The sequence below is a fragment of the Acinonyx jubatus genome, chromosome A2, assembly GCF_027475565.1.
Source record: "Acinonyx jubatus isolate Ajub_Pintada_27869175 chromosome A2, VMU_Ajub_asm_v1.0, whole genome shotgun sequence".
Lineage (NCBI taxonomy): Eukaryota > Metazoa > Chordata > Mammalia > Carnivora > Felidae > Acinonyx > Acinonyx jubatus.
Window position 1 is genome coordinate 6,186,089 of NC_069383.1, and position 26,338 is coordinate 6,212,426.

Consider the following 26,338-nt stretch of genomic DNA (forward strand, 5'->3'; position numbering starts at 1 on the left):
TTTCTGCCCTCTGCCTTTCTCAAGCCTCAGTAGACTGCAACTCCCTGGATGAGGGATCCTGGCTTATCCCTTCTGTTCCCCCCCCCCCCCCAACAGTGTCTGGCACCTAGGGCCCAGAATGTCAGAAGCCCCCAGTGGATATGTATGGATGTGACTGGTAGAACCAGAATCAGAAGTCAGGTTTCCTGAATCCTAGTGTCCAGCACCTTCCTTGCTTCTTTTGATACCCCCATGGCAGTGGAAAAGTCCCACCGACAGCTGGTAGCAGGTTGGTGGGAGATCTTGATTATGGGGCGGGGTTGACAGGGGGATTTGTAGATGGCAGTGACTGGAGGGAGCTCTGGCTCCTTTGCTCCTTTGCTATGGGGCTGAGGTGGGTTGCCCTCCCTCCCCTCCTTTGACTCTCCCTTCCCTTCCTTCCTTGCTTTCAGCAAGCCCTGAGCCCCAGTTCTGGAGGGGCTTCTTTGACCTTATTCCCCTCCAACCCCAGGTCATATTTGAAAAAATCCCGTTTCTCAGGACTCAGTTGTACAGAAAAATAAGACCATACAATGCAGCCTGAACTTCCCCTTGCACAACGAGGGACCTCACTGTGTTCTTCCCTGCACCCCCCCCCCCAGGGGGGGGTTCTGAGGAATCATTCCTCCATAAGCTGTCTTGCCTGCGCCCATCTGACTGGAACTGCTTCCCAGTCCCCTGTGATTGTCACTTGCTCTCTTGGGTCCTATTTTGTCTCTGTCTTGCCTGGCCTGCTCCTTGGGGGTCCACCAGTAAGCACAGACTTCAATTTCTTGCCTCGTTCCAGGATGCCCTGGCTTGACTCCCTCAAACTGAGCAGGAGCTCAAAGTGGGATGGGCAGGATGTTTTCTCCATAGACTTTTCTCCCTAAATTGTCTCTTTCTGGGAGCTGGGAGGAGCCTATGTGTCCCACTGTCAATACAGCCTCTCCCTTCCCTCAGTCACAGGCAGATTTCGGGGAGAGGTCTTCCCTGGAACCTCTTTGCAAATGGCTCTGTGAGCCCAAAGTAGGATGGGTAGATTCTGGTTACTCTGGGTTTTAAGGTTGGGCACTTTCCTCTTGCTCCTTAATCTGGGGGTAATGGGGGTGGGAAGGTGGGGCAGGCATCTTCATCAGCTTCTCTGTTGCCCTATACCTCTACATGCCTTGGTACCTGTGGCCCCAAGAAGGATGTCTTTGGAGACACCTCACTCCCATTTCACAGCTCCCCTTCCTCATCCCCATCCTTGGCTGTGGGGTGGCTTAGTGGGACTGCCTTCAGACTCTCCTCTCAACCTCCAGGAAGTCAGAAACCTGCATTCTGCTTGACTTCTGACAGAGAGAGAGAGAGAGAGAGAGAGAGAGAGAGAGAGAGAGAGAAATTTGCCTCTCCTTAGCCTGAGGGAACAGCTCTCTTCACACCCGTATCTGTGCCCAGGAGGAAGGCTACTCTGTGCCTGGTCTTTTCTCTTTTGGGAGGATCAAGGGTCCCTCTGATTTCTTCATCCTCCCATGGGATGAGAGCACAGGCCTGTCCCGGGAACACGGGTACCGCAGCGGGAACAGATGGCCAGGCAAGTGACCAGCTCCCTTCCCTTCGGCCTTGGTTCTGGAGAGAAGGGAATGCCGCAGATGTCCTCCTCCATATCCTCTCTCCTGGTGCCTGTCCACACTGTGAACCCTTCCTGACTCTCTCAACCACCCAGTCTGGAGGGGAAGCCACCCAGCTCCAACTTGAATCAGCCTGGACTTAGGGCAGGCAACCCAGTGTCGGGGAGGCAGGGGGTAGGTAGTGGTGGTGGTGGTGTGGAGGAGGGGCTGGGCAGTAGTACCCAGATGGGCTGTTGTGCCTGACACCAGGTCACAAAAGAAGGGGAGTTGTGCTAAGGAAGGCCCCAGGCGTCTTGGAGTGCGAGCGAGGAAGCTGCCGGAGGTGGAGAGGGCCGAAGGAATGACTGTACAGGCAAGAGCCTCTGGTCTTTTTTAGCATCAGCTGGTGGAGCCACCTCCTTCTCTCCCACTGGCTGCCTCCCTGAGTCACTGCCCACCCACCAGCAAATAAAAAAGAGGTGTCATCTGCTGGCCAGTGGCCCCATCTGGCCCCGGTGTGTGCATCTTTTTTGCTCCTGGGTGGAAGGTGTGAGTCTGGGTAGGGTGGTCTCACCAAGACCTCTTCCTCTGGGCCTTTCTCCTTCCAGACTCCGCTTCCTTCTTTGCCCTTTGTTCCTCCCCTCCCCCTACATCCCATGATGGTTCTCCCCGGTGACAAGACCCACCCCCTTGCTCCAAGGACAGAGGCAGCTGCAAGCCCTCAGGGGCCCCCACATGGCCCCATCCATCTAGCGGAGCCTCAGATCTGGGCTGCAGGGGAGGGGACCCGAGGCTGGCTGCTCAGCTGGCGACTCCTCCCCACCGGCCAGCTCAGCTGTCAACACTCGGCCTCCCTGCCCTGGCCTTCGCAGGGCCCCGCCTGGCTGCGAAGACCGGGGACACCGTGCCCCAGAGACCCTCACTGAGACCCAGGCAGGCGGTGGGCAGGCGGCGGGCAGACACCCTGCCTGCCCTTGAGCATCCTCGGGCCTCCTTGCCTAAATAAGGGAGCTGCAGCTGGAGCGAGCCAGCTGGCCCGGGGGGGAGGGGCCTGCGGCTAGGCCAGGGTTTTCCGAGGGGCTGGGCCGCCGCAGCGCCGCAGGGCCCCGAGCCCTCCACGGATTGGGCCTGCAAGGCTGGCCCGCGCTGCAGAGGGAGGGAGGGCCACTCGCACAAGGGGATCCCCAGGCTGGAAACTCGCGCTCAGGGGCCTATCTTTGATCCCGCAGCTAGGAGGCCGTGTCAAAATGTACCTTTCTACCTCTCTGTTCAGGAGAGCCCCGAATAACCCCAGAGAGGGCCGTGTGTGTGTGTGTGTGTGTGTGTGTGTGTGTGTGTGTGTGTGTGTTGGGGGGGGGGTCGCCCCTGCTCTGGGTGCGTGCCCCTCCTAAATCTCACCCACTCTTATTCCAAATCGCGTCCCACCCGGGGCCTGCAGATCATCTTGCCCTTCACGTTTCCCGTGCCTCCCGTGACCCTGGGTTCATCCTCCCAGGGCCCAGGCCTCGGCCGTGTCACCTACAGCGGGCTTTGGGCGCTTGTTGTGTGTATCCAGCCTGTGCTTGGAGTGGTGGGCGACAAGGGCATAAGGGACCAGACCTCTCCAAGTCAGGTTTCTCAGTCCTTCCAGTCCGGGGGTCGGGGGTGGAATCCCCAGGCCCCTCCCTGGCCGTCTGAAGGCCGGTCATCACACCTACCCTCACTGTTCCCCTACCTAGGGGCCCCTTCCCCCTCCTTGGGGCGCGCGAGTCCCGGGGGCTCCTGGGCTGAGCGAGGGGCTGGGGTGGGGGAGCCCTTGACGCTGCTCAGCCAATGGGAAGGGCGGGCGCGCGGGGTGTGGGGGGGGGGGAGAGGGCGGTGCTGCGGGCGCGCGGCGGGCGGGAGGGGGCCGGGAGGCGGGGGCCGGAGCCCGAGGGGCGCGCGCCGCGTTAACCCTTCCGCCGCCGGGCCGAGCCGCAGGCGCAGCCGGAGCCGCGGGCGCCGGAGCGGCTGTCGGCGCGGCGGGCGGGAGCCGGGAGCCCGGCGCTCGGGCGGGCGGAGCGCAGCGCGGGGACGCGGCGGAGCGGGGCCCGTAGCTCGGAGGGGGCCGGCAGACAGGTGTGCGGGCGGCCGGGCGGCCCGAGCTCAGGCGGCTCCAGGCCCGGCCCGCGGTCAGGAGCCGGGAGCCGAGCGGGGACCCCGCGCCCGCAACCGAGTCCCGGCCCCGCCCGTGGTCTGCTTGGCCGCGGGGTGCGGGGATCACGGCCGGGCCGGGCCACCCGAAGCCTGTGTCGGGCCGGGCCGGGCCGGGGTGGGTGGGGGCCCGCCCGGCCCGCCCATGGGCTCAGGATGCCGGTGCGGAGGGGCCATGTCGCGCCGCAGAACACCTTCCTGGACACCATCATCCGCAAGTTTGAGGGCCAGAGTGAGTGGGGGAGGGGGCCGGCGGGGAGGGGGCTCTGGGGGCGGGCCGAGCGCTCCAGAGTGTGAATGGAGGGGCGTGCCCCGGCCGTGTGCTTCGGGCTGGTGCGAGTCAATGGGGGCTGGTGGCCTCAAGGCGCTGGCCAGGGGTCTCGAGGGCAAGGCTTGGTGCTGGGGGCCGTGGGTTTGGAGCCAAGGGGGCTGTACTGGGGCGCAGGGCTGGAGGCTCAGCTCAGGCTTCCAGGATCCGGAGTGTGTGTGACATCTCAAGTGTGCAGGTATCCCTAACTCCGGTGCCTGGATGTGGATGGGGCTGTGTGGGGGCAGGGACAGAACATGTATGGTCCAAACTGTGAGACATTAAGTACTGTGTCTCAGCCGTCTTGACTGTGTTTTTGAGAGACTGAGAGCCAAGCACTTAGAGTCAGTGCCTAACCTGCTCCTGGGGTGTGTGTGTCACCCATGAGTTCGGCCCTGCTTGGGCAGTGGGGAGGTATTTTGGACAGAGCTGCAAACTGTGGGCTCCTAGGTGACAGGGTGTCATGGCCTGAGACTGGGCTCTAAGGGTCTAACAGGCTCAATGCAGTGCCCCCATATTGTTAATTTTCCTGCCCTGAGCCCCTTTATGGGGACTACAGCACCCCTAAGCCTGGTCCAGTAGGGGAGGCTTCCAGAAGTGTCCCAGGCTAGGTGAATGTTCTGGTGTGGGTGTTTTATCCTCCCAGCATGTGTGCGTCTCTCTCCAAGGCTGCATGTGCCATGGTGGGTGTGACTGCCAAGGGCCCTGGGAGCAGGGAGCGGGTGACATTCCTTGCCCATGACCCTGTGAGCACAGGACAACGTGTGCTTGTAACTGTGGTGGGGGGGAGGGAGGGATCAGTCTGACGGGCAGCATTGTCTGAAGCCGAGGAACAAGATGATCCTGAGGGGGAGGAGACTGACACGGTGGAGGGCCACAAGGTGGGGTCTTTCCTTTTCAAAAGCTCCCGGAGGCTGTGTCTGCATGGAAAGAACCTGGGCTAGGATCTGGGGGCTCAGCTTCTGGCCCCACCTCTGCCACTGACTGCCATGTGACCTTGAGTGACTCTTCCTTCTCCGAATATCAGTTTCCACATCTGGAAAGGAGGGGGTGGCCAAAGGAGCCTTTCAGATCCCTTCTGTGGTGTATTCCAGGAGCTCGGAAGGGGTGGGGGTAGGGCCTGCCTTCGAAGAAACTCGCTCTTCTCTCTCTCTGGGCCTGGGAGCTGGTTTCTCTTCTCCAAAGCTGGTGTGTGTGGCTGGCACTCTGGACTGCCTTGGGCTTAGGTGGAGGTGGAGGCCAAGTCAGGGGTCTTTTCGTGTGACAAGGAACCCTGACTCCTGATGGCTGCCTGGGAGTTGTGGAGACCTGGTGAACTGACCTAAAGATGACCCAACTTCAAAAACTAACTTCCCGGAGACAGGATAAGGGATGGCTTTAGGCAGCCTGTGTCGGGGAGCCCTTGCTGCAGCAGCCTGGGCCTTGTCCATGGGATTGCCCAGAGCTGCAGACTGAGAGGGCTGTGCCTGCTGGAAGGCGAGGGGGCAGAGTTCCAACTGCTACCCAAAGCCCCAGCATTAAAGGCCAAAGTGGCCGGAAACTTCTGTGTTTATAAAAAGCTCTTATCCCCGAGTATCTTCCCTGGCACCAGCTGGGTCTGCCGCCTGCCTGCTGCTCACCTGCCAGCTAGCTGGGCCTTGGGGGCAGGTGTGGAGTGGGTGACCCACGTCCAGCTGAAATGGGTCCATTGGGGCACCTCAGCTTGACAGGGTCAAACTGAAGAAGGCCTCCCTTCCCTGGGTCTGTCTTCTTACAAGCGGGCCACTGTCTCAGGTCCATCCCTGGCTCCCGGTATTTTCCGGGATTGAAGCCTCAGGTCCCTTTCCTTGCTCCCTATGACCTTGGGCTTCTGCCTGTGACCCTCCTTTTATTCCTTCTTCTGTCAGACCTAAGTTCAAAAGCTAGCTCTTTTACAAGCTGCAAGATGTGGGCATGGCTCTGAACTTCTTTTGAGCCTCAGTTTCTTAATCTATAAAACAAAGCTAATGATGCCTGTCTTATGGGGTTGTCAGAGTATTAAATGAGAGAGGGCATCGTAGGTGTTCACGTGGTACTTCCCTCGTCCCCTTTAGAGTGCCCACTGTCCAGCCCCTGACTGCCCTTAAGGGGCGCGTAAGTCCCGGGAAGTACTGACCTGGTAGGGTCCCCAGGTACTTGGGGGAGTGATATCCTAAGGATCCCCAGGGTAAGGAGTGCCCAGTGTGCGCCCCCCCCCCCCCCCGCCCCCAGTCTAGACAGCAGAGGTCAGGAAGAGAAGCCGGACGACCTGATGCAAAGGGAAGGCTAGCCGCCATCTCTGGCCCTTCCCAGGCTCCCTCTCCAGGCCCAGTGTTTATCCCTCCGCCGCGGCTGCTGACACGCGTTGCTGACACCCGCCCAGGCTGGCCTCGGCCCCGGGCGCGGAGGGGGCGGGGGGCCGCTGGCAGCCTGCCTGGGGGAAGCCATGCAGCCAGCCCGCGGGCCGGGCGGGGGAGGGGGCGCGTCGCCGGGCAGGGCCGGCGGAGGCACCTGTGTCGGGCCACACAGCTGCATTCGCCCCCTGCTAGGGACCCCAGTCGCCGCTGTGCTGCCTGGAGCGGGGAGTCCCCCGGCGGGTGGCTGTGTGTGACAGGAGAATGCGCGGAAGGGCTGGGGGCCCACGAGGCAGGGGTCCCTGCTCACGTGCCTGCTCATCCCCGCCCCCCCAGGCCGCAAGTTCATCATCGCCAACGCTCGGGTGGAGAACTGCGCCGTCATCTACTGCAACGACGGCTTCTGCGAGCTGTGTGGCTACTCGCGGGCCGAGGTGATGCAGCGGCCCTGCACCTGCGACTTCCTGCACGGGCCGCGCACGCAGCGCCGCGCGGCCGCGCAGATCGCGCAGGCCCTGCTGGGCGCGGAGGAGCGCAAAGTGGAGATCGCCTTCTACCGGAAGGATGGTAGGCGCGGGCCGGGGCGGGGCCGCGACGAGGGGGCGTGGTCGCGACTAGGGGGCGGGGCCGCGAGGGACTGGGGTGGGGGTAGGGACGGCTGGATCCGGCGAGGCCGGAGCGTGGCGGAGACCCGGCGAGTGCCGTGCGGTGTGTGACCCCCAACTGGGGCCACTGCTGTGGGTCAGGTGGCAGGCGCCGGCTGGGCATTGGGGCTGCCGGACGGAGTGGGTCTCTTCACCTCATTCATTCCGGCGGGATGGTTTTCGGGGTGACCAAGGGGCTGTTTGGCTGTGGGTATGGCGCCTTTGGTTTCTTCTTTCCCTGGGCTAACGTGGGCAGGTTGAGGTAGATGGGCTGGAGTTTGACGGGGCCGGGATGGCAGGTGAGTGGAAGGAGTTGACAGGTCAGGTTGGTGGCTGGGCACTGACTTTCGGCCCAGGCCTCTAGCTCCCCTAGGGCAGCCTCTGCCAGGTGGTTGGTCTGGGGAGATGTCACTGAGGGTGAGGCAGGGGGCCTGCAGGACTCTGGCTCTCTGCTGTCCTTCTGCTCCTCTCTCTCCTGTACTTAGGCTGCACCTGGCAGGAGGTGCGTGCCTCTCCCCACAACCTCCGTTCCCTTTGTCTCATGGTTTGAGTGCCCGCCCATCACCCATCACCCCTTCCTTCGCCAGGTGTCTCTGCTCAGCCACCGCCTCCCAGCCCAGCTGCTCTGGGCTTCCGGACAGTGGATAAACAGAACCCTGGGTGGGGCTGCTCTCGCACTGTGCCTGCCCTGGTGGGCTGGGCTCTGCTCAAGGAGGGCAGTGAAACAGGGCTTTGGCAGGCCTGCAGGTATTGGAGGGCTGGGGAGGTGGCTCCAGAAGGTGCCACTGGACTGGCCATGGATGCCCAAACTCTGCTACTCACTAGTGTGTATCTGATGAGCATTTACTGAACCCCTGTGAGCCAGGTGCAGTGCTAGGGTCCTGTAGATAGCTCAGTGAACAAGACAGATGAGGTTACTGCCAGATGGGAGCTTACCTGCTGTAGATAGCACTCTCCGCTTTCCCCTGTGGGTAGGCAGAGTGAGCCAGCGGTCCTGTGTGCACCTGGCGCTGTCCCTGGAATATCCCCTGCATGCTCAGAGTCTAGCGAAGCTGCCTTGCATCCTTTGATGGCCGCACTTTTGCAGGTGTGCACAGCCTGTGAGATCACTGGACCACGTTAGAAGGGGCGCTCTCACTGGGGTCCTGTGGAAGGGAGTTTGCTTATAGAAAATGGGGTTCTGGCTGGGAGGCAGGGGCCAGGAGAGTAGATGCAAACTCGGAAGCCTTCTGTTTTTCCACTGAAGTCTCCCCAGAACCTGAATCAGAGCAGATCTGTTTTTCTATCTGCCGGGCCATCTAGTGCTAGCACGCATTGGTGGGTGGCTTCTATGTGCTGGACGCTGGGCTAAATGCTTCACTTAGCTTATCTCAGGGAATCTTCACAACAGCCCTGGGAGGTAGACACTACTTGTATCTCCATTTTATGGATGAGGAAACTGAAGTTCAGGGAAATTAAGAAATTGCACCAAAGTCGCACAGCTAGAAAGTGGCAGAGCTGGGAACGGAGCTCTGTCTGTCTGATCCGAGCCCGACCCGTCCTGCTTTGCTGTCACCTATTAAAAATGGCCCCACATAGGTACAGGCATATCTGTATCCTGCACGTGACTTTGTGTACAATTTGATTCTGAAAGTTTGCAAACCATTGGTGTGATGAAAAGAATGTTGATACGTAAGTCCTGGGATCAGGTCTAACACCAGAAATTAGGTAGCTTGAGAACTTGGTTCCTGCCTTGAGCCTGTTTCTGCTTCCAGGGTAAGGTGCTCACACAGCCCCTTGGCAATGGGGGCCTGGGTGCTTCCATCTTCCCCGTGGTGCTCGGGGAACTGGCCCTCCCTCTTGTCCCAAGATGGCTCCTTTGGGAGAAGATAGCCATGGGACCCCTTCTTCTGAGGTGCTATCGGGAAATCTTGGTGACCTTGAGGATCACTTCATCCAGCCCACTTGAGTTACAGATGGAGAAGCTGAGAAGCAGAGGCCCAGTTACTAGTTAACCAGCTGATGAAGTGGGACTAGAACCCAGGCCCCCTGCCCAAGTGCACGTTCTTTCCTCCCTCCGGCTACTCTCCAAATGGGGATGCCATCCAGAAAATCGTGTGCCAGTCCTCTCTGCCTGCCCTCTTGTCTGCTCTCACCTAGTTTCTCCTGTTGGCCAACAGGCTGGCCTTGACCCTCGGGTCCTATGGGTCCCCATTTGTCCTGGCACTTGAGGCCCAGGATGCAGACAGATCTCCTCTGCCTCCCTTCTCTCTGCCTTGAAATGCTTAGTCCCTCGGGCAAATGCCTGTGGCCTGCCCCGTGCTGTGTATGCCGTGTATGAGTATGAATAGGGAGGCAGAGGTGAGGAAGGGCAGTGCCGCCGCTCGCTTCTGTCCAGGCCCTTTTCTGGGTCTCTGCCTGGGCAGCCACCGGAGAGTGGGTCTCCGGGCTTCAGCTCCAGGGAGGTGGGTGGCTGGGAAGGAGGCGGGGCCTTTTGCTGGCAGGCGCCACTGCGGACAGCTGTGCTGTGTCGGTGCCTCAAGCCTAGCTCTGTGCAGTGTCAGGGCCTGGAGCCAGACAGCCCCATTATTTAGGTGCTGGGACTGCTGGGAGGTGGGGAGGCCAGACTTGGGGCGGGGGGTGGGTGCGGGCTGGAGGGAGAGACACGAGGTGCCAGGGCTCGCTGGCCCTGTGTCCGTGCCCCTTAACACGAAGCCCAGGATTAAGACGGACCTGGGAGTAGAGCCAGCAGCTTGGGGTCGGCAGGCAGTAGCAGCCTGGGGGGCCCTGGGGCCACGTCTTGGCGGCAGGTGCTGCTGGTGCACACCTGTGTCCCTCCACGGTTGGAGGGGTGGGTTGTGGGTCCTTTGGCGGCTCTTCCTCACTTGCTCTGTCCTCTGCCAGGCCTCAGGGAGGCCCCCTGCTCTCTGTCCCTTTTGTTCTTTGCTCTCTGTTTTCATCTGTCTGCGCCCCGCCTCCCACCGAGTTCAGCCTGTGCTCAGGAACTCTGCTCCTCTTCTCTCCCAAGGTGGCCTCCCTGCCAACTCCTGTCCCCTTGGTCTTTATCTCCTCCTCCTTACACCTGTCTCCCTTCTTCCCTCCCTCCAGCACCCCTGAGCCTTCCTCCTCGCCTCTCTTCCTCTGCCCCTCTGGGCTCTATTTGGAAGTCTCTCTCTCTGGCTCCCCATACCTCTGCCTGTTCTGGCCTGGTCTCCACGTCCCTGTGTCCCCGGGGGCCTGTGCGTGGGTGGGGGACGGGGGTGTCTCTAGAGAAGAGTCAGTCGGCTTCTCCACTCCAGCTGCAGGCTGGTTACCATGGCGACAGGGTCAGAGGGCCCCCACTGCAACAGCTGAGCTGTGGGTTGGGGGAGGGGTGGGGACCATGGGGCCAGCCTGCTCCCCGGTGTCCCTAGTGCCCACGGGGAGCCAGAGCCCCAGTGGTGGCCTCACACCCACTGCTGGGTGGTTCCCAGACTCAGACTACAGCGTCTCAGGTGCTTGGGCAGACACTTCGGGCCCCAGCAACCCTCCATATATACCGGGCCACTTCCCCGTTTCCTCCTTGTCCCCTGATCAGACTCCTCACTGTGACACTCTGAGACTCCTCCCTTTTCCATCGTGGCTGACCTCTGCCCAAGCTCAGACGCCCACCTCCTGTGCCCCTGCCCAGGTCGCGATCCTCAGGCGCCCAGACCCTCATCAATCGGGCTGCTGGTGAAGGAGCCCCTGGGTATACTGAGACCAGGCAGGCAGGTGAGACAGAGGTGGGGGTCCAGGTGTGTCCTGTGTCCCTGAGATGGGAGCACACCAGAGCGATTCCTGGAGGAATGAGTTTAGATGCAGGCAGCACCTGTCTCAAGGGCGGAAGCCTCACGGGGGCTCCCTCCACCTTGGGCCTCCAGTCAGGGCCTGGGTGGCTCGGATACGTGGCATGTGAGAGCACGTGCACGTGCCCCTGCACGGTAGCCAGGAGCAGGGCCCAGCCAGCATTTCTTCTGCAAGGCCGCTAGGGAAGGGTCATTCCTGAGCTAGAGTAGGGTGCCCTGGCCTGCTTGGGAGCTTCCTGTCCCAGCACCACCCAGGGGTGAGGTAGCCTGCCAAGACTGAGGGTGTCAGCCACTTCTGGCCCGCTTTGGGGTCTGGAGAGTGTTGGGAGGGCGGCTCCTCCGTGTTGTGTCTGCTGTAGCCCCCGGAGAGGAGCTATGTAAATATTTGTGCAGAGCCTTCGTCCACAATGAGAGCAGAGTTTGACGGTGGCCTTGGGCTCCGGGGAGGGGGGCTGTGGGCATCAGGAGGGCCGGCATGGGTGTGTGAGATGGGGTGAGACTCAGCCTCTTTGCTGCCTAGAGGTGGCTTCCAGGGCGATGTGACTTGAGAGGTTCCAAGAAAGCCCTTTTGCACTTAAATATACCCTCTGAGGATGCCCCAGATGCCTCCACTAGGGAAAGTTTTGCTTGGGTGGAGAATGAGCCTTGCTTTTGAAAAACATGTTCTCTCTCATCACCTGCCCCTGCATGTAGGGGGGAATGTGGAAATATCAGCCCCTTAGTGCGATTGACTTTGACAGAAACTTTCCTCCCTGATATGGGAGCAGGGCTAGAAGAGGTGGTCGTGGTGGGACACCTGGGACACGAGACGAGAATGGGAGACTCAGGGCACCTGGGTGGCTCAGTCACTTAGGCGTCCGACTCTCGATCTCAGCCCAGGTCATGATCTCATGGTTCGTGGGATTGAGCCCCGCATCGGGCTCTGTGCTGATAGCATGGAGCCTGCTTGGGATTCTCTTCTGCCCTCTCTCTCTCTCTCTCTGTCCCCCCCCCCCCACTCTTTCTCTCAAAATAGGTACATAAACTTAAAAAAAAAAGAATGGGAGAGGCTCTGGATGAACCGCTGTCCCCCAAAATCCCCTGCAGGCTTTAATCTAGGGGCCATAAAGCTCTCCATGCTGTGGACTGTGGGTGGCCTACACAGGCCTCTCTCTGGTTTGGTCATCTGTCTACCAGACAAGAAGTGTCTTCTCCTTGGCCCATATTCTCCCTCCTTCCCAGTTCTGGACGAGATTGCCGTGTCTGACCTCCCCCGCTAGATCATAAGCTCCACGAGGGCAGAGAGCAGCCTGTCTGTTTTGTTCTCTGTGGTGTCTGTGTCTAGTCCACACTGGAGCTTGGTACAAATGCATGAATGAATGAATGAATGAATGAATGAATGAATGAATGAAGGGCTGGGCAGTGTGCTGTATTGTAGAAGCCCTATACTTGGAGTCAATGACTTGGAACAATTTCTGGCTCAGCTAGACTTGCACCTGCTTGGCCATCGGCCATGTGTCCCCAGGTCCTGGCCAGCCGGGGGAAGTGAGCTGACCCAGGGCCTCAGCATCTCTGTCCCCTACGGTGCTCCCCTCCTTGCCTTGTGCCCTGCTCGCAACCCCTGCTCGCCTCTCCCCCTCCTTCCCCAGGCTTCTGCCTCTCCCTCAAATCACTGAAACCGTATTTGGGTTCATGTTTCTTTTTTTTTTTCTTTCTTTCATTTCATTTTCCTTTTTATCTCACTCTCCAGCCCCATTACCCTCCCCTTAGGCAACCATTCAGATGTACTTACTGTGAATGTGTTGCTTGCATATGTTCTTGCAAAATGTGTATTTTGTCTGGATACACACAGGCTTAATTTATGTAAATGATATGTGCTATATATTATATTCTGGTGTTCACTTGACTTGCACAGGAGTATGCCTTTCGGTCCATCCAGGTTGCTACTTAACATCTAATCTGTAGCTTTGTATTTTGTGATGTGTACCCACCTCAGTTTACCTGCCCGCCCTCCTGGGCAGCCATCTCCAGATATCCCGCATAAATAATGCCGCAGTGAACATCCTCAGCCATGGTCCCTTCTGGACTCGGGTGAGGATGTCTTTGGGATGTATCTGCAGGGGTGGGATTGCTGGACCACAAGGTTTGTGGACACTTAATTCAACTAAGCACTGTCAGACCGTACCCCAGCATAGCTACTCCCATCACCACTTGCCTAAACAGGGTACCAGATTTCTAGTCCCTCATATCTCTGCCACACTTGGCGTCATCCACGTTTATAATTTTTGCCAACCTAATAGGTGAAAGTGATAACTGGCTGCCTTAAATTTGCATTTGTTTGATATTGTGTGAGTCCTGGCATGTCTTAGGCTCCATTGCGTTTTGTGTCGATTTTTCTGTGAGTTGCCTGTTCATATCCTTGCTCAGTTTTCTTTCTCTCTCTCTCTCTTTTTTTAATGTTTATTTATTTTTGAGAGAGAGAGAGGCAGAGAGAGAGAGAGACACACACACACACGGAACACGAGTGGGGGAGGGGCAGAGAGAAAGACACAGAATCCAAAGCAGGCTCCAGGCTCCAAGCTGTCAGCACAGAGCCCGACGCAGGGCTCGAATCCAAGAACCTTCAGATCATGACCTGAGCTGAAGTTGGATGCTCAACCAACTGAGCCACCCAGGCGCCCATCTTTGCTCACTTTTCTCATGAAGCTACTGTCTTTTGTTCTTAGTGATTTGCAGGAGTTGCTTGGGTATTCTAGAAATACACATGCTTACAGTTAAATACTCAATATATGGGTTCCAGACATTCATTCCTGTTGGATGGAGATATTGCAAATATCTTCTCCCGTTCAATTATTTCTCAACTTTATCCAACAAAGACACTTTGTGTTGATACAAATTAACTGACTTTTAGCTTTGTTTGTGCTTTTGAAGTTTTGTTTAAGAAATTGTTCACCACCCTGAGGTTGCAGAGGGCTCCATTTTCTTCTATTAATTTAATTGTTTTACCTCTCTCGGTTGGCTTTCATCCATCCTGAGCCTCCCTCTGTGGTGTCAAGTGGGGATCAAGTTATATTATTTTCCGTGTAGTGAGCCAATTTTCCCCACACACCTAGTAAACAGCCTGTTCTTTTCCAGCATTCGTGGGGCCACCTTGATCGTAAGCTAATTTCCCATCTATCCATGGGTCTGTCTTGGAGCTCCCTGTTCTGTTCCAAACATTTATTTGTCTCTTCTTGCATCAAAACCACACTAAAACAACTGTGGCATTTAGTATGTCTTAGTATCTGGAAAGGCGCATATTCCGTCTTTCTTCTTCTTTTTAAAGATTGACTCGGGTATTTGTGGACCTCTCTTCTTCTTTATGAACTTTAGAGAAAGTTTCTCGAGTTCCTGGAAAGAAAACCCATACTAGAATCTTGATTGGAATTAGATTAGTTTTACAGATCAATTTGGGGGAGAATTGACATCTGTATAATATCTGTCCCATCCGAGAGGCTGGACTATCTCTCCATTTATCAGATTGTTTCTGTACTCTTGATTAGTTTTAAGTACCCGCCCCCCCCCCCCCCCCGCTGCCCCCGCCTCCCCACAGAGGTCTTGTGCATTTTTGATCAATTCCTAGTTACTTTATAGTTTTTGTTGCTATTAGGAAAGAGACCTTGTTTTTGACTACCTGTTCTAATAGTTTTGTGCTGGTGGAGAGAAATACTGTCCATTTTGGGGCTGACCTTGCATCTGGCAGCCTCATTGAGCTTGCTTTCTTATTAGTTCTAATTGTTTCTCTGTTGATTTTGTTGGTTCCGTGGGGAGATGATCCTATCATCTGCAGACAATGCCGGTTTTCTATGTCTTTGTTTGGGTCATTGCCATGTGTTTTGATGGTCAGAGGTCCATCTGACTCCTCAGGAGGCTTTACGGGTGTCTGCATTTGTACCTGCATTTGTTCTTTGGAGCGTCCCAGCGTCCTGTGAACTGGGAGAGTCCTGGAGGGAATACGGCTCTTGCTTTAATGATTAAGAAGCTGTGGCCACCTGGGCGATCGATGAGAGTGCTGGAATTGGGGTGGGTGTTCTCAAGGCATCCCCTGGCTCTCTGGGGTATGCTGGGAGCTAAGGTGGGCATGTAGTTCTGGGGCTTGCAGACAGTTGGAGGCAGGTAGGGACCCCAGGTTGTTTCCTGGTGGACTGTGGCTGTTTGCCCTCGCTGCCCAGTGGCAGGCTGTGCGGGAGTCACAGGAAAGAGCACTGGTAGGGGTCTGAGGCTCAGAAACTCCGTGCCTTTGCGGCTCTTGCTCTGGTCCCCTGCCCTGGTTCCTGGGCTGCCGGCCTTTATGTTCCACGCTGTTGATTAGATTTAATAGCACTTCAAGAAAAGACACCTTGATTCTCATGGTGGTTCCAACAACTGTCTCGACTCAGCACGGGTTTGAAATGGGCAAATTCTATCATGAAAGGCCAGTTGGCCCCCCGGGATCTGAAAGGGAGTTTAGATGGGAGGGGGGATGGCCCTGTCTGCACCCACCTAAGTGCAGGTCACCACCCTGACGACCAGTCCTTGGACACCTGCTTGCCCAGCACTTCCTGTGAAACCAGCCCAGCCCTGGCCTCAGGGCTCCAGCTTGGGTAGGGGGGAAAGAAGGAAGCTCACCCCAGAAGCCAGTGCACAATTACCTCCTACATTAGGGATATAGTGTTAGAAATTCTCAAAGAGACATATCATGTGGGCCAGATGGAGCAGTCAGTAACTTCTTTGTAGAGGGGAGTCCTGCAGGTCCTGGAGGGATGGCAGGAGCTGGCAGGAGGAGGGGTGGGGGCTGTGGAGTTGGAGTACCAGGTGAAGCTGGGGTGCCCTGAAGGGGCTCTGAGGGAGCACCTGGGACCCGGCAGGCTGGGAGGCCCACCCGGGAGGGCGGGCTGAAAGGTCTGAGGTGGTTGGGATCAGGGATTCCGGAGGATTCCAAGGGGGGGCAGACTCCAGGAAGTAGGAGGGGGAAGGGAAAGCTTGGAGGAGGGGAATGAGAACGGAACTGGAGAGCAGCCTTCCCCACGTGAACATGGCCTTGTTTCACCTTCCCAAGGCTCCTGGGGGCAGGGCAAGGTCGTGGCTTCCAGATTACATAGACACGTGGCTGTGTCCCTGGAGGTGGATGGGGCTTGGACCCAGGGCTTGTCTAGAAAGAACTCTTCTCCTGAGGCTGTTGCATTGTCCCTGGGGAAAGGTGGCACAGGCTGGCCGTGCAATGGGTTTGTGGGGGAGGGGTGGTAGTCTGGCTCGCAGCACAGAGGGCCCCAGAGGGCCCTATAAATGACCCTATAAATCCCTGGGAAGGTGTCAGGCTGGTGGAGGCGTCTGTCTGGAGATGGGAGATGGTCTTTCTGAGTGAGTCGGGGGCTGGATCATGGCTTCCCACGATCATGGCTCAGCTCCTGGAGGGAGTCAGGGGCAGAGGACCCCCCCCCCCCCCCACTCACTGGCTGACCTCTCAGGGTTCCCTATTCTGTCCCCTGAGCCCGCAATATCCCTGGCCTTCCCTGGGCCCCCAGCTGCCCATGAGAGCGGTGTTAGCGACACGGTGGCCCCTGGCCAGGAGCAGTTCCTGCTGCACCTTCCTGTCGCCGCCACCAGGCTAAATATAACCTGACACTGCACAGCCCTGGGCTGCCGCCGACAGAGACAGCCTCTCTGCCTGGGGGCGGACAGGGAGGACTGGAGCCCCAGCCTCCTGCCCTCAGTGTGACTTTGGGCCCAGCTCCTCCTGCCGAGAGCCAGGCAGGGAGGTGATCCGGGTGAGGATGGCTGCCTCCCCGAGGTCACCTTCCCTGCAGGGACCCGGCACCCTGCCTCGTTAGAGCTCTGGATGCTTCCACAAGGCCATCTGTCATTTCATCTGGCACCCAGGGCAGGAATCACTTGTCCCTGCAGTACTTACAGGGAGACTGAAGTCCAGAGAGGTGGGTGGCCTGCCTGCAGCCACACAGCAATTGCCCAGTTCTCCAGCTGACTGGGGCAGGTCAGCTCAGTCCTGTAGGCTCTTCCCTCAGCCTGCGTTACTCTCTCTTCCTCTACCTCACGCTGGGCTCTGAAATGGGGTCCTTTTGACTCCTTGGCTCAGTGAGGCCAGGTGCCAGGCTGTCCTGTGCATGGTGCCCCCAGTACATCATGTGGGTGCTCAGTGAATGTTCGTGGGGGAATGAAGAGACACGTTCAAAGGAGCAGTGATGACATCTCATTTACGGATGAGCATCTGGGGACTCTGACCTGAGGGGCTTGCCCAAGGACACTCCGGGTCACCTCAGCCCTCCCTTTCTCTGCCTGCTGGGGGCTGCCCTGAAAGATAAGGCCTGTCCCTGTTGAAGCTGAGTATGGCTTCTGCCTGGAGCCCAGCCAAGGCCAGGGGTGCCCAGAGGTGGGAGATGCAGTTTGGGACTGTGGGTGGGGTCCCAGGTCCCTGGCTGGGTTGGGGTGCCGGGCAGGGACCCTGCCTCTGGCTGCGCGGTTGGGTGTGGTTGGCACCAGATGAAAGTGGGCCGGGCGATGTGTTTTGGTGGAAGACAGCAGGGGGGCGGGAGGGGCTGTACCTGCTGAACTTGGAATGTGTTCAGGCCTGATTCTCCCCCAGGACCCCGCCCCCTGCCTGTCCCTTCTCCCCTCCTCAGTGACCTGCCATCAGCTGCATGACCTCTGTTGGCTATTAGGATCCGAGGCACAGAGGAACCTGTCAGTGTATGGCTATTAATCAGCCGTGGCCTCTGCTTTCATTGTGTCCATCCCCACAGGGCCCGGGGTGCCCCGAGCTCCGGGAAGTAGGCAAAGGCTGGACACCCAGCAGTCAAGTATCTTCAGCTGGGGCTGGGGGTTGTGGGGGGTGTGGTGGTGGTGTGGTGGTGGTGAATGGGATATTCATTCATCCCTCAAGCCCTGCGGGGTGGGCGTGAACCCCTTCCCCCCCCCGTGTTACCCATGAGCACCCTGAGGCTCCAGGAGGGTAGGTGATTTGCCCAAAGTCATCCTGGAGCAGTGAGCAAAGGCCAGCTGACCTCACAGCCTGCAACCCCTGCAACCCCCCCCCCCCCACTCCTTGGCACTGGGGAACCTCACAGCCTTTCTGTGGGCAGTGTGGGGTTCCTGCTGCTCCCCTCCAGGCTGTCCCTTCCCGGAGCGCTCCGCGCTGGTGGCCTCGGGAGAGTTGGCCGTGCCTGCCACAGAGTGGCTTTCCACGGAACTGCAGCCTGGCCCGGCTCTGGGCCCAAGTCAGCCTCTGCTCCAGGGGGAGCTGCCCTGGGGGCAGGGCAAGGTTGGAAGCGGGGGAGGAGCGAAGTGCAGGGTCCAGGGGTAGGTAGGAGTGGGTCTAGGGGAGGGTGAGGTGCCCTTCTGTGTGTGCAGTGCCAGCCCTGGAGGCAGCTGAGCCGTGGACTCTCTGCATTTCTTTGCTGGGAAGTTGTGTGAAGGTCAGAGCCCCACCACCCACAGGCTGCAATTTGCTCGGGCTGTCCCTGGGCCCAGCCCTTGACCTGTCTGAGCCTCAGCTGCCCTGAGGGACGCACACTCGCCATAATCCCAGCCAGTGATGGGATGGGGGTCGCTGGCAGATCTGGCGGAAGAGCTGGGGAATGGGCGGCCTGACAGCCCGTGGGAGACCCAGCCTCAGAGAGCCCTGGCTGACTTGGGGCCACTAGCTTTCCTTCCTTCCCTGTCCCCTTGAAAATAGCAGCTGGAGCCTCCCTCCTCACCCTCATCCCTGCAGCCCTCAGGCAGGGCTCCAGTTCACATTTTTGGAATAACCAGGGCTTTGACAGGGTTATTTGAAAGGAAAAATTCCTTGAATGTCGACCAAGGGAGAGGGCCAAGGGGGCTCTACATGTCGATGTCTGTCGATGTCTGTCTAGAGTGGGGAGCGGCTCTGTACTGCAAAGGGGCTTCTATCTGGAGTTTCAGCGGCCCGACAGACGGTGGGGTGGCGATTTGGGATGCCACAGTCCTGGGCTACCTGAGTGACAGCATGCAGTTCTGGCTGCCTCTCTTGCAGAGAAGCCTGAACTGAGTGGGCGTGGGGTATTGAGGCCTTGGGTTCAGACTCCCGAGGCTCTGTGTTGGGGGCAGAATCCCCAGGCCATTCTCGAAGGGTTGGGCTCATCTCCATTTCAGACTTTGGACTTCTCTGAGACGAGTGTGCCCGGAGGAACCGAGGAATGAGAATCAGGGGCCTGGATTACTGGGGTCCCAGGGATGGGTGTTGGGGGTCTTGAGGGCTCAGGTTTCCTGGTCTCTGGCCTCTCCTTAGTCCTGATGAGGACCAGTCCCTGTTCAGGCCGCCGGCCATCACCATATTAGGGCATAAACTCTAGCCGGGCTGCCTGGGTGCCAAACGGTCTCCAGCTGGGCCCGGCCCCCTGCGGCTCGTGACACCGCAGTGGGGCTTCAGCCAGGCCATGTCAGAGGCCAGGGGTCAGGGGACAGCTGCTGGAGGGAGACCCAGACAGAGCCCTCAGCTCAGGTCTCCCAGGCTGAGCCGTGAGGGCAAGGATGCGGTGAGTGGAAGGACTTCGGGGTGGGGTGCGGAGAATTCCTGGCCAGCACTTCCCCTGGCCCAGCTCTCCCCGCCCCCCCCCCCCCCCCCCCCATCCCAGTGCTGTCCTGTTCTGGTTGGTTTCAGAGCACGGTGTCAGGAGTGCTGATCTGCCTCCCTCTCCCAGCCTTGTCCCCAACAAGTCCTCTCCACACAGGGAGCATCTCCCAGGACTTAGGCCCTTTGTACCTGGCCTGCTGGAGGCTCAGCCCTCAGGGCCTTGTTGGCAGGCATCTAGCACTAGCCCAAGTCCAAGTCTGGAGGCTGCGGGGGTGGGGGTGGGGTGGGGTGGGGGGGCAAGTTTGTTGGCTTCTTCCTCGACTCAGTTCACCACCCACACTTCCTCTCCACCCTCCTCCTTCCTGACCTCACCCTCACCATCAGCACTCCCCCATCCCTCACACCTGCTGCGGGCCTGGGGCCTGCTCTCTGGTGCATTGTTTTAGGTGCTAGGCCCTTCAGAGGGGACAACCTACCGTGGGGAGTTAGGTAGGCCCCTGCAGTTCAGAGAAGACAGATGATCACGGGGGAGCCAAGGCAAGGAAAGAAGTTTGACCCAGAACGAGAGGAAGATGAGGAACGCGTCTGGTCCCTGTTGGGTCCATAAAGAAGGAGGAACAGAGTGTTTACGCGCCTTCCTGTTTCATCCAGGATCGCTTCCTGTGGGTGGGAGTTCTGAGCTGGGCCTCAGAGGCTGAGAGTGGTCACTCTCAGAAATGAAGAGAGAGAAGGGTGAGGGGTGGTGCCCTGGACAAGGAGCAGAGGAGGACTGGGTACGCTGGGCCTGGTGCACTGACCTCACCTGGTGTAGGGGCTCTGGTGGGCAGAGAGACAGAGATTGGGAGGGGAAAACAAAAGTCAAGGGACAGAGAGAACAATGAGAGACAGAGAGGAAAGGTCTGGAGGCCACGCTTCTCAACTCTCTGCCAAAGGGTTACTTTCCTTTATGTCTACATGTCATAGACCAGCCCCTTTGTGAACTACAAAATCACACGTGTGGACGTTGTGGGAACCCCACATTGCCGTAATGGTTTTGAAACTCTTGCCCTCGACTGGTGAACGCAGCTTGTGGGTCGGCATAGCACTTGGGGACTCATGTAGGGAGAGCAGAGTCAGAGTACCTGTTAGTCCCTTACCGTGTTCGGCACGTGTTGACTTACTTCCTCTTTATAACTCATGAGAAAGGAATTACTATCATTCCCATTTCATAGGTGAGGAAAATGAGGCACAAGGAGGCTACATAATTAAAGATAAAACAAAACAAAACAAAACAACTGGAAGCTGGATGCAGAGATCCTGGGCCTGAAGTCTGAGGGCTCACCTGCTGTGCCGGGCTGCCTTGGGCGAGGGAAGGCAAGGATACATCGAGAGGATAGGGAGGGAGACAGAGAGAGGGCTCCACAAGAAGCGGCGAGCACGGGGCGCCTGGGTGGCTCAGTCAGTTAAGCGTCCGATTTCGGCTCGAGTCGTAATCTCACGGTTCATGGGTTCGAGCCCCGCGTGGGGCTCTGTGCTGACAGCTCAGAGCCTGGAGCCTGCTTCGGATTCTGTGTCCCCCTCTCTCACTCTGCCTCCCCCACTCACGCTCTGTCTCTCTCTGTCTCTCAAAAATAAATAAATGTTAAAAAAAAAATTTTAAAAGCAGCAGTGAGCTGGAGTGGACAGATCGAGGGAGGGAGCTCAGGATGGCAGGCCCAGGGCAGAAGGAGGGGTCGGTGCAGGAGACACTGGAGAGGACGGGCCGGGAAATGTGGCTGAGGGCCGTGGGGGAGGCATGGACTGGCCCCTTTGGGTCCAGCTCTGCTGTGCCCACCTGAGGGGCCCTGGGGTCACAGTGGCCACGTCCTCCACTCTGCAGGGAGCTGCTTCCTGTGCCTGGTGGACGTGGTGCCCGTAAAGAATGAAGATGGAACTGTCATCATGTTTATCCTCAACTTCGAGGTGGTGATGGAAAAGGACGTGGTGGGGTCCCCGGCCCATGACACCAATCACCGTGGACCCCCCACCAGCTGGTTGGCCCCGGGTAAGTGTAACCATACTCTCAGGTCCCTTTCCTGAGGCCTTGAGGTTACCCAAGGTCAGTGCTCTGCAGGAAGTGGTGTTGGGGTGTCCCTTTCAGAGGTTGGGGAAAGAACACCAAGGATCTGGCCTAGGCCCATCTGGCTCAGGATGGACAGACAGGGCTGGGGTGACAGACTGAGCCCAGATTCACAGGTCTTTGGGACAGGACGTACCTGGTTTCCTAGCCTTACCTGCTTGGGTTCCTACCACAGTGTCTCCTGGGAGTGGTCCTCTCTTCAGCCCCAGGAATGAGGGATTCACCCTTCCCACATGGCCTTGACCATCTTGGAGCAGCTCTCCTGCTCATCAGAAGGGCCCTGTCTCTCAGGGATTCAACTCCCTCTCTGTGTCGCTTCTGCCCCCTGGGCCTTGATCCTGGACTGGCCAGCTCCCTGCCCTGGCCTTGGCTGACTGAGGATTTGAAGGGAATGCTCACCATGGCTGGAGACACAGAGGCCTCACCTCGTGCTCCCGTAACACAAAGGCTCCCCCCCTTCTCCATGATGTCCTTTTTGGGTTTCATTTTAATTTTTCCCCCTGGCAAAAGATTCCACCTCTTGGCTTCTGAAGCGCTGGGAAGGCAGTGTTAATAACCCTGGCTTTACCTGTTCTGCAGGTACTGTCTGCAGGATGGCGGGGCATGGCCGGAAGGCATCGCTCCTCCATGCAAATGCAGGCTCTGCTGTTTACTTGTGAGTTGCACAACTCACGGATGCCTAAATTTCCTCAAGTCTAAACGGGGGATAATGATACCCACCGGCATTGTGAGAGTCAGGCAAAGTGTATGTGGAGCCCACTGTGACCTGTGAGGCTCAAGAAACGGTAGTTTATTATTGTCAGAGCCTTAGATAAGATCCTATGCCGCAAGCTGTTTGAGACTTGAGTTCTGTGCAGCGGGAGTGGGGGTGAAGGTGTGCCGGCTGCCTGGGGCTCCCCACCTCCCTCCCCTCGGTGGCGCCAGCTCCCAGGCCTCCCGGCTGCCCTACCCCCCCCCCCCCCATCCCCCGTGGCCACCCGCCTCTCTTCTCCCCGCAGGCCGAGCCAAGACCTTCCGCCTGAAGCTGCCCGCGCTGCTGGCCTTGACGGCCAGGGAGTCATCGGTGCGGCCTGGCGGCGGCGGAGGCGGCGCGGGCGCCCCGGGGGCCGTGGTGGTGGACGTGGACCTGACGCCGGCGGCGCCCAGCCGCGAGTCGCTGGCCCTGGACGAGGTGACGGCCATGGACAACCACGTGGCAGGGCTGGGGCCAGCGGAGGAGCGGCGCGCGCTGGTGGGCCCCAGCTCACCGCCTGCCTGCGCGCCCGACACGCACCCCTCACCCCGGGCACACAGCCTCAACCCCGACGCCTCCGGCTCCAGCTGCAGCCTGGCCCGGACGCGCTCCCGGGAGAGCTGCGCCAGCGTGCGCCGCGCCTCCTCCGCTGACGACATCGAGGCCATGCGCGCCGGGCTGCCCCCGCCGCCGCGCCACGCCAGCACCGGTGAGGGCCTCAGCACCCGCCGGGCCTGCCCCGTTCGGGGCCCTCAGCTTCCTCCCTCTCAGCCTGGTCCTGTGCGCCTGGGAGATGGAAATCCCATTAAGCACTTACTTAATCCCATTAAGTGGCCTTTTACTCCATTAAATGTCCATTCATCCCATTACATTCTTCCACTGGCAGAGCCTTTGCTGGCTGGTGGAGCTCGCTCTCCCAGGATGGCCCGGAGCAGGGGTGGCCATGGGGAGTGTGAAGGGCAGGAGAGGCTTCTGGGTCCCAGCTACCATCTGGCCCTTGGGCGGGTGCCCAAGGCCCACTGAACAGACGTTTACGGAGGACCATCTTCCTCCATCACCTCACAGCTGTGCCATGGCATGCTTCCTTACAGTGGCAAGGACTCTGGCCTTGTTCTCAGTGACTGCCTGTCTCCTGAGTTGGCCTCACTGACTCACTGTACCCCACGGCCTAGTCCACACCCGGCCTGCCACCCTGACCCGGCTCTCCCCTCCACTCCGGGGGCCATGCACCCCTGCCTGCCACCCTGACCTGGCTCTCCCCTCCACTCCAGGGGCCATGCACCCCCTGCGCAGCGGCCTGCTTAACTCCACATCAGATTCCGACCTCGTGCGCTACCGTACCATTAGCAAGATTCCCCAAATCACCCTCAACTTTGTGGACCTCAAGGGGGACCCCTTCTTGGCTTCACCCACCAGTGACCGGGAGATCATAGCACCCAAGATAAAGGAGAGGACCCACAATGTTACTGAGAAGGTCACCCAGGTATGTGCCTAGCTCCCTGGCTCTCCTCTCACCCTGGAGGAGCTTGGAGGGGGTGGGAGTGGGCTGTGGTCAAAGGGGGGTGGTGGAGGGGCCTGGTCCGTGAGGGCCTCTGGAGGGTGGGCAGACCCCCTGGCTGGGAGTGGGGGTGGGGGATTGCAGAGCTGGGGTGAGAGACAAGTCTGAGAGGTCATGAGGAGGAGAGACTTCAGGGGAGAGGAGGGGAGAAGAGGGGAGGGGAAAGAAGGGGAGGAAAAGAGAGAGGAAGGGAAGGGACCTTGGGATAGGGCAGATACAGAGAACAGGTTGATGGGGCACGGGAAGGACAAGGCAGTTGAGACAAGGTGGGCTGGAGAAGGCAGCCACAGGGGCGCGATGGGGTCTGCTCACTGGGTGTGGTGAAGGAGGTATGGGGTGGGCTAGGGGCAAACTTACAAGAGACTTCAAATGAGAAGGGGCCACGGAGGTCAAGGTCAGGGGTCTTGATTCTTCTAGGCCGACGTGATAAGCTAGAGGGAGGTGGGGGGGGGTCCCGTGCTAGGGCTTGAACGGCTTGGAGGTATGCATCCCTGTCCCCAAACCACGGGACAGGGGAGGGGAGGGTATGATGGTGGGTGCCCTGATACAGAGGGATTAAGTCCCAGAAAAGACCACCAGCCTTTGGGGGCACTGCCCAAGACCGTCCAGTGGCAGGACCAGCCTGGTCTCCTGGTCCCCCGGTAGCAAGGTTGCTGGTACCACCCCCCACCGCCTGGTCCATGCCAACTCCTTCATATTCTGGCCTTGGGGGTGGGGAGAGGGTCCTGAGTGGGGATGCCTGCAGTAGGTGACGAGCCCGGGATGGTGGGGGCTCCTGGGCCACACCTGCTGAGCCCCAGTCTCTGTTGCCCCCTCCTATGCCTTCCTCGGCAGCTCCTTGAGTTGGCCCGAGAGAGGGAGCTGCCCCCTTTCGCCCGCTGTTGTCGCTGCCAGCCTCCTCGGCCCTCCTCCTGGCCCTGCTCCCGCTGCCTCTGGCTCTCTGGGTCCCTGCCAGGTCTCCAGCCCCTTGGCCTTGACTCCAGAATGTTCCCCCTCACCCCAGGCCCCATATCTGGTTGCCTGCCCCTCTCCCCCTCCTGCCTCTGCCTCTCGTTCCCACCTGGAGCCCCTGTTGTCTGCCCTGCTCCTGCGCCCGCAGCCTGTGCCTGTCGTGTTGTGGTCTGTGCTTTTGGTCTATATGTGGCAGCGTGCGTGTGTGTGTTCCTGGCTTTGCCTGTCACCGGGCGGTCTCTCCATCTCTGGGTGTCGGTCTGAGTCTGGCTGGCTGGGCACTGGACCGGAGGGGCGGGGGTGTCGGGGAGACCATTAATCTGCGGTGACAGGCCTGGCTGCCGGGGGGAGGGGGAGGGGCGCGGGCTGCGGGAGCGGCTGCAGCAGGAGCCCTGGATCGGGCCGCGGGGGAGGGGGCCGCTGGCCAGCCCAGGCAGGGCGGGGGAGCCCAGTGTGGCGGGGGTGGGGGTGGGGGCCTGGGAGGAGGGGCCGGCCGAGGAGCCGAGGTTCCGACCGCGGAGCTGCTGCTGGGCTGGCGGGCGGGCAGGGCGCAGCACGTTGGCAGCGGGGGGCCCCGCACCGGGGGGCCATGGGCGGCCCGAGCCAGGCAGGCTGCTGTCCACACTCACTGCCAGGGTGACCCCAGCCCTGGGGCCCAGCCCCAGCGACCCTGGCTTCATGCCAGAGACGGCCCTGGGCGCCAGGCCGCCAGCCTCTGGGGCGCAGCCTGGGCTGGGACTGCTGCTGGGGCGCAGGTGGGGCGCTGGCCAGGCCCTCGGGCTCCAGGGCAGGCAGGCTGGGGGGAGCCAAGTCCTCCATGGCGGCCCCAGCAGGGAAGGCGAGCGGGACAGGGGCTCTGCAGCCCAGGGCCCAGAAAGGCCGGGTGAGGCGGGCCGTGCGCATCTCCAGCCTGGTGGCCCAGGAGGTAGGTGACCCTCCCCCCCCCCCCCCCAGCCACTCCCCCCCTTCCCTGGGCCGGGGCACTGAGGCAGGCGGTGGCGAGGTGGCAATTTGGGTGCGGCCTGGAAGGCTCTGGCTCCGGGGCCGGGCCGGAAGAGGGCTTCTGAGAAGCAGGATGGTTCGGGGGAGCCGTGGGGGCTGCTGCTCTGCTCAGCCCACCGCTGGCCCCTTGCTCGCTCTCCTCCAGACCGGCTGTGCCCGGGTGGACAGTGCTTCTCTTGCCAGGGCTTTCCCTCTGCCATGGCTTCCCTGGCCCACAGTCCTGACTCCAAATGCAAAAGGAGCAGAGGGAGAAGAGGAATGAGATGGGTGCCCAGAGACGATGACGGTGGGCAAAGGGGGAGGAGGAGGAGAGGAGCACGGTGGGACACCGGCGCGGCCTGGCCCTGGGGCTCTAATGCTCCCCACTGTGTGCCGGGGTGGGCCCTGAGGTGGGGGAGGGAGGCTTGGGCTGCTTCAAGGGTCTGAGGAGGATGAGGGTCAGAGGCCACTGGATGGCAGTGAGGGCAACCGGAACTCAACCACCTGGATCACCTCTTCCCTGGCAGCCTGAGGTGCTGGTGGCTGTGCTGTCTTCCCCCAGGTTGATGATTCTGTAGGCACCTCCTGGGAGTCACCTCTCTG

The 26,338-nt window shown here is 59.6% G+C and overlaps 1 protein-coding gene across 5 annotated transcripts in view; it reads left to right on the forward strand.

Moving 5' to 3' along the window:
• The first annotated feature begins 3,525 nt into the window (after window positions 1-3,525).
• Window positions 3,526-26,338, forward strand: part of KCNH2 (potassium voltage-gated channel subfamily H member 2) — a 32,222-nt gene continuing 9,409 nt past the window's right edge. Inside the window, exons 1-5 of one of the 5 annotated variants that reach the window (XM_027051190.2) lie at window positions 3,526-3,993; window positions 6,756-6,986; window positions 21,273-21,437; window positions 22,511-22,954; window positions 23,517-23,728. In XM_027051190.2, the coding sequence (XP_026906991.1) occupies window positions 3,918-3,993; window positions 6,756-6,986; window positions 21,273-21,437; window positions 22,511-22,954; window positions 23,517-23,728 (1,128 nt within the window). In that variant the 5' untranslated portion in view covers window positions 3,526-3,917. Of the gene's footprint in view, window positions 3,994-6,755; window positions 6,987-21,272; window positions 21,438-22,510; window positions 22,955-23,516; window positions 23,729-25,270; window positions 25,680-26,338 lie in introns of those variants that run through there. The other 4 variants (XM_027051189.2, XM_027051188.2, XM_053217869.1 and 1 more) reach the window with 4 other exon arrangements.